The 12,779-nt window shown below is 45.9% G+C and overlaps 1 protein-coding gene across 3 annotated transcripts in view; it reads left to right on the top strand.

Moving 5' to 3' along the window:
• Positions 1 to 12,779, top strand: part of MAP3K1 (mitogen-activated protein kinase kinase kinase 1) — a 60,897-nt gene that overhangs the window by 28,077 nt on the left and 20,041 nt on the right. For all 3 annotated transcript variants that reach the window (XM_083153513.1, XM_083153503.1, XM_083153520.1), the window contains exons 2-5: positions 6,132 to 6,282; positions 8,146 to 8,340; positions 8,875 to 9,075; positions 11,464 to 11,580. In XM_083153513.1, coding sequence (XP_083009639.1) covers positions 6,132 to 6,282; positions 8,146 to 8,340; positions 8,875 to 9,075; positions 11,464 to 11,580 — 664 coding nt within the window. The remainder of the gene's footprint in view (positions 1 to 6,131; positions 6,283 to 8,145; positions 8,341 to 8,874; positions 9,076 to 11,463; positions 11,581 to 12,779) is intronic.

The following is a 12,779-nucleotide window of genomic DNA, read 5'->3' as shown; positions in this document are numbered from 1 at the left end:
CGTTCTGCTCCTCTTGTAAGATGCTGTCACCGGTGCTCCGAAATAATTGCTGATACTTTAGATGGAGTTGTAATTACGCCAAACTCTGCTGGTTGTCGCATTGTCCGGGATGCCTCTAGTGCTGAGGGCACAGCTTAAAGCAAATGGTTAAAGGGTTTTTGCTCATGAGACCATGTAATCTTCACAAAGAAAAAAGGGTTCAGGGACCGTTCGTGTTTGCATTTGTTTTGTAAGCAATATAAAAAGGTGTTGGTAGCTGTGAGGGGCGGCCGCTGATAACTAGCATCGTTTCTTGAAAACAAACGTGAAAATATTATCAATCAACAGTGCATTATATGGGGGCGCCCATACAACCAGACCTCCTCTATCCTTGGCCCTCTACTATGTTCTCTGTATACCTTCTGTGCTGACAACACTGAACTCTACCTTTCCCCTTTCCTTCCTCTTTTGGGTGTCCAGGTTGTCTCCCCTTCATGTCAGTGTGTTCCCTATTTCTTGTATCATCCCCTAACGACTCCTCTGTTCCCCCAACTCTGCTGCCTTAAGGCCCCCATACACTATGGGGCCCCCATACAGCGATTTGGGCCAATTTGACCCTTTCCCAATAGATTATGCAGAGAAATCGACCCAAATCTGATGCCTTTGATGTCCCCTCGGGTCCGATGTGCGGTCCCGCGCGCATCGGACCTGACTTGTGGTAGGGGGAACAGGGGTTGCATGCGATACATCACATGTGAAGGGGTCACGGGCGACTGGGAAGTTCATGGGCGTCTCGCAGTGGATCTGATATCCATACACTACTGCGATACTGAACAGTAGTTTATGGCCACTTTTACAGTCATTCTTGACTCCTCCTTTGTCTACCAGATTCAGGGGGGTATTAATCGCCGGCGACCATGGAGATGGTCGCCAGGCCCAATTCAATTCTGTCTTCCCCGACAGCATTGAGAAGGGTTTCTTGGCAGAATGAGGCCGACTTCAGTAGCTGTCGGTCTTGTTCTGCCAAGAACGGACGGGAAGTGACGAGCTGCCAGCTGCAGCTCGCCTCTTCCCAACCGCAACTCGTGGCCACGCCCCCTTCTCGCTACCCGGCAAGCGGGACATTGAATCCCGCCTGCATGTTCTCGGTCGAGCGAACGGGACAGGGTCACAACAGTTGAGCAAGCTCGACTGCCGTGACCTAAACATTGAATACCCTCTCAATCTCTTGCAGTCACTCACAACAGTCCCTTCCTCTCCCATGATGCCACTGAAACTAATGCCCAATTAATCATTCTCATCTCCATTACTGCAACCTTCTACTCACGTCTTCTCTACTTACTGATCTGTTCTCAACACTGCAGCCAAGCCATTACACTGAAGAGGTTTCTGTGGGGGTAAGGGAGCCAAGCTCCTCCCCCTCACATGCAAGGCCCTCTCTGCCTGTACTACTCTCTAAACCAGTGGTTCTCAATCTGTGTGCCGTGGCACCCTGGGGTGCCTTGGCAGACTTGCAGGGGTGCGCTGGTTTGGTGGTCCATGAACAATTCAAGTTATTTATGTCCACTATAATAGTCAAATTGTGGACAAACAGAAGGGAATCCTGTCCATTACCACATAACTGACCCTAAGAATGAGATATAAACACAATTTATTTAACTTTAATATTTGTTTCTGAATTTGTCAATGAGAAACCTTTAGCCTAGGGGTGCCGCAAAAAAAAATTCAGATGTTTTGGGGTGCTGTGATTCAAATAGATTGGGAACCTCTGCTGTAGACCATACATAATCCTTCCCATTCTCAGCGGTCACCACTGGAACAATATCGCCCTTTCTAGTTTACTTTACCTTTTTACTTTTTTCTTCCACTTCTGCTCTCAGCTCCCCTTTTACTGTCTTGTTCAATGTAATCCGTTTGTCTCCCCCTTTAGATTGTAAGCTCCAAAGTGCAGGGCCCTCCTCTCACCTATTCTCACTACCTACTTCTAATGCACACTAATCACTCTGCACCTCCTCTTTGGTCTCCCTACTCTCTTCGTTGTTATCACCTATTTATTAAGGTCTGTACACCTGGTAGGTGCACGTTTCAGCTGGCGCTGTATGCTCTTGCGTGTGTGTTTGGAGTTTTAGTATCATCTGATTGCTGTATTGTACAGCATTGCATTGTTCTACCTTGTATGCTCTTATTGTTCGCCCACCTTTATGACTATTAATAATCTTTCATGGTATAAGCCAGTGAAGGGCAACTGGTGCCTCCAAGCCCTCACCACCTGGCATCTTCCTAAAATGTTGTTTGAAAATTGCTGCTGATTCTCCATTATGGAGTGGTCCTTCTTTCTATCATTAAATATATTCATTTAACTGACTATTGGGATTAAAACTAATATATGGCCCTTTTGAGGATAATATCCCCACCCTATGCTGCCCCTGAAATGTATCAGATGCTTTTTTTTTTCTCAAGTGTTTCTTTGCTTGGTGAATGTGCTGGTGCCACAAGCAGTTCTCCATTTCTATGGAGGGTGTTGAATGTTCCGCCACAGGCACAAGAGTATACTGTAGGTCATCCCGTGCTCTTTGATCAATGCATTGCACTCCTACTTCATAAGGATCAGTAATCCCTGTTTGCAGTGCCAGTTATTCTCCATTCGCTGAGAAGGGGACACAGGGAAGTCATGCAAAAGTGTCAGCATTGCTTTTATTTTTGTTTATAGTGCCAGTTGTTTGTTCATTTATAGTGTTTTCCCGTGTGTGTGTGTGTGTGTGTGTGTGTGTGTGTGTGGGGGGGGGGGGGGTTCGGCTGTAACTGCATCCTCGCTATCATATTTCATACAGTACAAAGACTTTAGTTGGAGGCGGTTCCCCTTTAAGAAATATGCAGCCTGCCAGCGTTTCCTCCCACAGTGTGTAGACCAGTGTCTCCAGTTAGTCCAGAGAGATGAAGTACAAACATAGAGAGACTTCACAAAGCATTGAAGGGATTGTCTTAGAGGTTTTTTTTTTGCTCCCACTTTGGGAAGGGATCATGTTTTGAGGCTGCCTCCCATATGCTGGCTGTTATCAGATCTCTCCGTCATGTGTCCCGGCCTGTGTTGTGAACGATCTGCTGTGCACTCGGCATCTCATAGATCTTTATTTTGGGGGTTTATGGTTACCACATTTATCCATTTACTACTGGAGGGCCCACACGCTTGCTCAGCAATATTTAGCTCTTGATATAACTTGACTGGTTCCGCTCCAATACTCCATGTCAGCCCGTGTTCTCGTTTTTCTCCTGCTGCCATACATTCAGAGTGTTGATATTGGTCGGAGGTTGACATGTCCAAATTTCGACACTGGCATAATGTAAAAACAAATGGGAAGAATCAGTCTGCCGTCGACCTCCCATTCCATGACTACTTTCTGGCTGTTTAACGTGGCATCTTTTATGCTGATTCAACCACGCTCATACACAGCATATATCATTATCAGTTTAGTCAGCAAGGTCTGCTTGTGTGTCCTATCTGCATATCCATTGGTAAGAATTGAGTGTGGACTTGCGCCACACATCTAGCAGTGCATGGTGCATTGAGGCTAGATGTGTGTATAGAACATTGTTTGTTTGTATGTATGGTAGCATCATACATACTGGAACCCGTCCTTTTCTGTCATAGAGCGGGCAATCTGCATGTCCCCACTGGTTATGTAACTACAAGTCCCAGCCTGAACATAGTTACACCATCGGCTGGAGCGCCACCATTTGGCTACGCTGTGTCTACAGTCTTGAGTCATCACTTTTTTGAAAGTGAGATGCTGGGACTTAAAGTTCCACAATAACCGAAGCGGACTCAGGTGTTGCCTAAAGCTGGCCATACATTAGAACAGGGCTCGACAAATTTCTTTAAAATCTAGGAGCCAAGATGAAAATGTAGGAGCCAGATATCACCGACCACGTGCACCAAAACTCTACGCATGTCATAATGCATGTTGTGCAAGAGAGCGGGAGGGAGGGGGCAGGGTGAAAAAGAGATGCTGACCAGATTCTCCTGCTCTAATTGCAGGGGCTGGGGGTTCTAACTGGTGATCTCCACTGACAGGCAATTCCCCCTACACACACACACACACACACACACACACACACTCAAATAATGAGGTGGGGGAAAAAAATCAAACATGTTTTGGCCGTTTAAGTCCGCGCACACACACAAAAACTCACATACAAACAGTTATTACACACGCTTAAAAAAAACAGCCTCTATAAACAAATATATGCCACATACATTTATAACAACCAACCCCCCTCCCCACCACACTCCTCCAAGGCACTTACCTGGTTCCCAAAAGGGAGGAGGAGGAGGAAGCAGGGTGGATGCTGCCCAGGAATAGTATGACAGGAGGGAGCAGGTTGGGAGATAGGGGGAGGGGCTATCTCGTAAAGAGCCCAGCTCATTGGTGGCTGGTGTAAGGTTGAGGAGCTCCAATAATCCTGGACTGCGCAGCAGCAGCAGCGGCAGATCAGGGAACTGTGAGCCTGACTGCTCCAGTTTGTATATGTGGACACAGTGGGTGACTCACGCAAAGGCATCAGAGCGGCTGGTAGCATACTTCTTACACAGGCTTTGCACAAGTACAGCAAGCCCGTTACCCCAAACAGCTGACCCCCCTTTGCTAGGCCACCCCTGTCTGTCACTACCTGTTTCCTTTTTAGCACACCACATCTGCCCGCTCTCCGTCAATTTACGCAGCTGCTGCAGTGCTGCTTCCGACAATCAGCATCAGGTAGTGTGCAGGAGCGCGTAACCTTGTTTATTGTGAGCCGGCTGAGGGACTGTAGGACAGCCCGCTGAGGTGACTATGGGTAAAGTACAGGCCCCAGCAATGGGGAGTGGAACGAACGCTGCTCAGGAGGCTCTCTGGGGGTCCCGGTCCTCTGATATGCTGCAGGGGGAGGGGAGGAGAGACGCACACTACTATCCGCGGCTGTATGGACTCCTTAAGGTGCCCACACACTGGAAAGATCTGCGATCTTAAGATGTGTGCATAAATTAGCCTTCAAATCTTTGGTCTGCCCTAGAGCAAAGATTTCAGGCAAGCGCACATCTTTACCAAAGATTTTTCTTAAGATCCTGTGTGCGTTCCTATGGATCTTTTGTTAAATCTTCTGATCTTTTGTGCAGCACGTAAGATCAGAAGATTCAGCTAAAGATCCACGGGAGCGCGCATCGGATCGATATCGGCCGATTTTCGACCGATTATCGGTAAATATCTTACGATATATCGGCCCATTTATCGAAAATCAGACAATCGGCCAAAAAATCGTTCTGGTATGTGGGTACCTTTAGACAGGAGCTGAGACACTGTGAAACTGCTGCTGCGTCCTATCACCTCCGGTCGCCAGGGAGGAAATTCTGGTCGCCCTGGCGACCGGGGTTTGTCGAGCCCAGCATTAGAATGACCTGTATATGATGCAGATCGTACGATGGATCATAGGAGCGACCTCACAACCATTGTGACCGAGCATCGCATCGTTATCGTACCGAAATACCTCACGATGTGCGCACAATCCGTAGAAATCGAGTTCGGACCTAGAACCGTTCTGATGTATGGCCAGCATTGGTACATACTGTTCCCATGACAGCAGAGTATGGTCGTTTTAGCATACAGTGTAGCTTTAATAAATATATTCTTTAGTGCTCTGTCTCTGCACCTTGTATATTTCATTGCTTCGCACCAAGCACTAGACTTGATTACAGAGTGGGACAAGTGTCTTCCTGGCGTATTTTAGTTTTTTCCTTCAGTTTCAGCTCTTCTGATGGACTCTAGTGGCATTTTGGGGGGTGTTGTGTCCTAAAAGCATGGTAATGGGCATTCAAGCAGATTGTGCCAGGCTTTCTCCCTCCACATGAAGTACATTACTGTGTCTGTTTATTTTGGAAAGGTTATTGATTTGTGTTTGAGATTCCCAACATCCTCGATGCCCAGCAGCACTTCTGCTCTAAAAAGCAAACTGGCAAATATCTGTGTGCTGCATACGTGCGATGCTCCAGCCGCTTGGAATTAATCTCCCAGTAATTGTAATGTGAGATGGGAGAAGCCTCGCGTGCACTGGCATTCCTGTGCCACGGGGCATCCTCAGAGCCACATTTCTAATGCCTTTCTATTTTCCTCTTCCTGCAGCCGTGACATGGAGAATAAAGAAACACTCAGGGGCCTGCAGAAAATGGACGACCGCCCGGAGGAACGCATGATCCGGGAGAAACTCAAGGCAACATGTATGCCAGCCTGGAAGCACGAGTGGCTGGAGAGGAGGAGCAGGCGAGGCCCTGTGGTAAGGCTTCACTCGCTCACTGCAGTGACCAGCGCACAGCACTCACATATCACCCAGGCAGCATTGTGTATGGAGCCGTGGTGACCAGCACAGAGCGCTCATGTATCTAATGGGCAGTACTCCCGCTGCATTGTGTATGGAGCCGTAGTGACCAGCACAGAGCGCTCATGTATCTAATGGTCGGTACTCCGGCTGCATTGTGTATGGAGCCGTAGTGACCAGCATAGAGCGCTCATGTATCTAATGGTCGGTACTCCAGCTGCATTGTGTATGGAGCCGTAGTGACCAGCATAGAGCACTCACCTATGTAATGGACAGTACACAGGCTGCATTGTATATGGAGCAGCAGTGACCAGCACAGAGCACTCACATATGTAATGTGCAGTACACAGGCTGCATTGTGTATGGAGCCGTAGTGACCAGCATAGAGCGCTCATGTATCTAATGGTCGGTACTCCGGCTGCATTGTGTATGGAGCCGTAGTGACCAGCACAGAGCACTCACATATGTAATGGGCAGTACCCAGGCTGCATTGTGTATGGAGCTCCAGTGTCCATATGTAATGGGCAGTACCCAGGCTGCATTGTGTATGGAGCCGCAGTGACCAGCACAGAGCACTCACCTATGTAATGGGCAGTACACAGGCTGCATTGTATATGGAGCAGCAGTGACCAGCACAGAGCACTCATGTATCTAATGGTCGGTACTCAGGCTGCATTGTGTATGGAGCTCCAGTGTCCATATGTAATGGGCAGTACTCAGGCTGCATTGTGTATGGAGCTCCAGTGTCCATATGTAATGGTCAGTACTCAGGCTGCATTGTGTATGGAGCTCCAGTGTCCATATGTAATGGGCAGTACACAGGCTGCATTGTGTATGGAGCTCCAGTGTCCATATGTAATGGGCAGTACACAGGCTGCATTGTATATGGAGCCGCAGTGACCAGCACAGAGCACTCACCTATGTAATGGGCAGTACACAGGCAGCATTGTATATGGAGCCGCAGTGACCAGCACAGAGCACTCACCTATGTAATGGGCAGTACACAGGCAGCATTGTATATGGAGCCGCAGTGACCAGCACAGAGCACTCACCTATGTAATGTGCAGTACACAGGCTGCATTGTATATGGAGCCGCAGTGACCAGCACAGAGCACTCACCTATGTAATGGGCAGTACACAGGCAGCATTGTGTATGGTGTTGCACTGTCCCCTGAGCATAGCAGTGACCTATCTAATGGTTGTTACTCGGGTTATACATTTCTTTTTGGACTATAGAGCCGTAGGCATAAATATTGCAGAACCAGCACAAACATTTACAGATGTAAACTATCTGTCCAGCAAATACCCTTTGATGTGATATTATTTTGTGCTGCACAGGATTATATTATGCCCTAACACTTTTGATCCAGGAATCCTCCAGCTACTTAGGAGGTGGACTCATTTTAAATAAATGTTTTTCTTCTAAAGAGATGTCGACTATTTTGAGACCATGGGACTGGTGGTCATCTACTCCTCAATATAACTCTAGGGGGGGGGGAGAATTTCCCGCTACTCCCTAGTTTGAGCAGATGGACTTGAGCAGATGAAGTACAAACCAATCAGCTTCTGTCATTTTACAGGCTGCGTTAGAAAGATGACAGAAGGTGATTGGTTACCATGAGCCACATCTCAACTTTCTCTCCAAGATTTGCTGAATCTCCCTCTGAATGAGATTTAGTTAATGGAACACTTTGCTGCTGTACGCAGAATTGTAAAGTCTTCTTCTCCTTCTTTAAAATATTGACGTCTGAGAAGATGAATCTTTAATAAACATGGCTAATGCAGTTATTAATGCGTTTTATGCTTTTTTACATAATGTAGGTCGTAAAACCAATCCCAGTGAAAGCTGATGGCTCAGAGTCTTCCAAAACAGATTCTTCTGCCGACGGATCATTGAACGGGTTTACACATGTACAGAAGGGGCGACGAAGTCCTTCCCCGAGCAGCTCTTCCGGTTCTTCCAAAACAAAGCCTGAATCTCCGGGAGTGAGGAGAAGAGGACTCTCTCCAGTCCCTGTAAGTTATAGAGATACGCCTGTTACACACACACGCAAGATGAACGGCACAGACTACAAGATGCTTCTGTCTTCTTCTTTTTTTATTCTGCCATGATTCTTAATAAAATTAATGGGTGAATGTATTACAATCCGTCTGTATGATCAAAGTTATAGAAGCCCCCCCTTTTTTTTCTGTGAACTTTAATCTGTTAATGTTACAGGAGTTTATTGGAACTTGGATAGTTTGTAGGGAGGGCTCTTACCACTTTGGAGTTTCCTTGTCCAAGTCTCTTTAAATCACAAATTTAAATGTTTTTTTTTTTTTCGCCAATAATAAATCTTAACCAAAAGTAGTATCTTACATGGCAGTAGAGTGCATAAACCCTCTTACTATGGTATGCAGAACTGCATGCCTATATATATTTGTAAAGCAGTGATCCGTTTTTCCACCTTGTCTCAGCGCGTGTCCATTACAGCAGCCCCTTCTAGAAAACGTGTGTGTAAAAATCTGCCTTTTTGTCAAAATTTGAACATCCGTTTTATTTGTCTACAGTTTCAGAGTGGCCGAGTCACTCCACCGAGAAGAGCGCCCTCTCCAGACGGGTTTTCTCCTTACAGCCCAGAGGAAACCAATCGCAGGGTGAATAAAGTTATGCGCGCAAGACTCTATTTACTGCAGCAAATAGGACCAAACTCTTTTTTGATTGGCGGCGACAGCCCTGACAATAAATACAGAGTTTTCATTGGACCTCAGGTATGTATTAGCGATTGCAACATTTATGTGGTTATAAACGTGTTCATAGTTTTACGCTAGAACTACGTGGCGTGCAAGGCCTTTCCTCTTCATCCTCGGGATTTCCGATTGAATGGAGAATGAGTAGATTATATATACACACAGTTCTTTCTCTCCCCCCCGCAAGGCCCTGTCGCTTACATAAGAAGTCCATCTTAATCTGTTCTGTGACTAAGTGGATCTGACGGGCAGTTTAAGAAGATTTTAGTTGCCCTGTTTGAAATCTCCTGAAACTAGATGTCACAGTGGCTGAGTCTGCCCATGGCGGTGCAAAGCTTTCTGGGTAATGTAATTAACAGGCTTAGGTGAGGAGTTTGATCGCTGGGCTGCAACACCACATTCTAGTCACCATTTGCTTTATTGCATCTTATCCTGTTATGCAAGACTGACCTATTCCCTGCATTATCTTTAGCCACCTGTCCTCCTGAAGCTATGCAGATTTAGCCATTTCTAAATAATGTTAATCTAAAGAGATTAAAATAATAAAGATGTTATGTGATTTTGGGGCAGATGTATTAAGCCTTAAGAAGAGAAATGCAAGGGTGATAAGGAGAGAGAAACGTCCAGCCAATCAGCTCCTTACTGACTTTTTTCAAACACAGCCTGTATCATGGCAGTTAGCAGGTGATTGGCTGGGCATTTATCTCTCCTTGTCACCCTTGCATTTATTTCTTGTTAAAGCTTAATACATCTGCCCCATAATCGGTAAAATACACTATTCACACATGAGTTATACATACCCTTTCATATTGCTAAAATAACCTGGGTTGTTGCCGTATGAAAACCTTAGACCTGGGATATTTGACCCGGGTCTCCTAGAAAGATGCTGATTGGCTTTCTTAATATCACTCTCTCATGTTGTCACCAGCCTGAGACCAGGAGAGAAGTGAAAGTAGAGGGAAAGCACAATACACATTTTGTGTAGTACAGTCATTTGATTTACAAATGGCAAACTGGAGCGATGAAGAGGTCAGGGAGCTGCTGAGGATAAGGGGGGAGGCAGAAACAGCCTAAATTCCATTTAAAATCACATCAAACTGTGTAACATGGGTGACCCAGGTTCAGTGCGAAAGGCACCGATCCTGGAAAAACCCGGTAAAAAAATGAGCTATTTAAGGATCTGAGCCTGCTCAGACCCAGGATCAAAACCCGGGTCTGACCTGTGTTTGCGGTGCGAAGGGGGTATTAGCAATGTATAGGTACTGTATATAAGAAGTTGGAAAGAAGAACAGATGTGTCCTCATACACCATTGCTGCAGTCCTGTCAAAAGCCCGGTTTCGTGCGACTCTGCTGAATTTTTGATATGCAACATTTGTATTTTTGATATGCAACATTTGTATTTTTGATATGCAACATTTGTATATCTGTGTGCGAATGAGTCTGACTCTGTATAAGGCCCAAGATGAAGCAACCATGACCACCACCTTTTCTTTTTTTTTTACTCCAATTTCCATTGTGCTTATACAGATACATACTTGTGATTTATGTTACTTTGCTGCAAATTCGGGCAAAAGATGCTTCTGTAGTAGCTACTGCTTGTTGGTGCCTGTAATAAAAGTTGGACCTAGGTTTTGGGGTTAACAGTATTTGCAGTGTCTATGCTAGGCCCTGATTACATATATTTTGGCTGGGTGGACCGTCTCCAGCGAGAGTGATGGGGATTACATAGCCCTTAGGAAAGGTGGTGTGCTGTTTGTCGTATTCCAATATAGGCAATTACATGCTCCATGTAGTCGTGGGAAAACATACACGAAAGAAGCTGTACAAACAGATCAATCCCTGTCATTGCCTCGCGGGTCTCTGTGCTCAGGTCCACGCTGCTCACCTCACAGAGGAACCTGCCATTTTGGCTGCCAAATCCTCCCAGCTGTTTACTTTCCTGGAACAAGTGATGTCATGTTAGAACGTTTCGCTAAAGGTGTTTGCAAACCGCTTCTTCTCTGCCCATTAATATACCTGGCTTTAGGTTTTGTGAGATGATTTAAAAGGAAATAGAATTCAGTGTATTATAGTGTGCAAAATACATGATATTGCTTTAATAACGTGTTCACTGGAGCCGATTTAAAGTCCACCGATCACCTGCATAGATCGGAGGCAGATGTTGAGTAGGCCGACCCCATTACCCCATATACTTCACTAGGAATGGGAGAAAATGACGGGAGCCCGCATACACTTATCTGGTGTAATAGCAGTTCTATGATCTAAAGATCTTTGGCCGTTGTTGGACTCCGCCGCCCACCGCCGGTTCTAAGGAAGCTGTCTCTGCAATAGCAGTGTGCCCGCCTCTCTGTGTAATATGGTAGTATTATCCTGCCCGTGCCAGTAATTACAGCATTGCTCTCTTACAGACCTGCAGCTGCGGTAGAGGCGTGTTCTGCATCCATCTCCTCTTCGTCATGTTACGAGTCTTTCAGCTGGAGCCCTCGGAAACAATGCTTTGGAGGAAAACCTTGAAGAATTTTGAAGTATGCTAATTTCTACGCACATTGTTTCACAGTAAATGATCGTATTGTACCAGCAATTATCACCAGCCCCCTCTCCATCCCCTGCTAAACAGGAAGGAGGCTTGGAAGCTCGCACAGCAGCATATAATTGCGTACAGGCCGAGGAAATGCTGAGTTTTATTGTTTTTTTTTTAGACAATGCTACTAGACTGTAATGGCGATATAATCACAGATCATAGAATCTTATTCTGCACACATTTTAAAAAGAAACGAAAAAGTTGTAAAAGCGATATATATAGGGGGGGGTATTCAATCCCCGCCGCTATTTCCGACCGGGAAAATAGCAGCGGGCGCCTATTCAATGCTATCTTCCCTGACAGCATTGAAGAGGCAGATCGGCAGAACTTTAATAGCTGTCGGGCCCGTTTTAGTTTCGATAACTGCCGTGAATTGACGTGATCACGGCCGAATATCGTAAATTCACGGCCGTTTACGCGGCAAAGCCCCCTTTTGTTGAACACCAAGCGGGACATTGAATCGCGCCTGGCAATATGCTGTAGAGCAAAACGGGCCAAGGTCACGGCTCTCGGGAAGGATGGACAGTCGTGACCCGGGAATGAGTACCCTCCCATAGTCTGGAGAAGAAATACAAAACTTCTGGTCTATCTGGTGACTTAGGGGTAGATGTATGAAGCGGCGATACTGGAGAAGTGAGACAGAGAAGAAGTGACCCATGGCAACCAATGAGCGCTGAAGTAACATCTATAACTTGCATAATATAAAATGATACAGAACAGCTGATTGGTTGCCATGGGCTACTTCTCCTCCCTTATCACTGCTTCATACATCTACCCCTTATTCCTCTGCTTCCAGTTACTTGAGGTTCTGGGGATTCTCAGCATTTGGTTACCTAGCAGATGCACATTTCAGCTGATGACAAGTGTGGTTCTATATAGGCCATACATCATTGTATTGGCACCACCCAGTGTTTGGCCACAGAATATGCCCCACTGTACAATGTGGTTCTCTGTGCTTTGCATTGCGGTCATGTTCTGTGTAGTACTGCAAGTAATGCCTCCTTCCTCGCCTTCTTCATGGGTTTTTGAGACTGATTAGAACATAATTTTAGGTTTCTGTATTTGACCGTACAGCTGGATTCTGTGGCCTGAATGGTTTGGCAATGTCTTGGCAAATTATTTTAAGATAATGATTCCATAGTT

The sequence above is a fragment of the Crinia signifera genome, chromosome 1, assembly GCF_055691185.1.
Source record: "Crinia signifera chromosome 1, ASM5569118v1, whole genome shotgun sequence".
NCBI lineage: Eukaryota > Metazoa > Chordata > Amphibia > Anura > Myobatrachidae > Crinia > Crinia signifera.
Note: the sequence above shows the minus strand (reverse complement) of the source record. Positions and strands in the feature narration are given on the sequence as shown.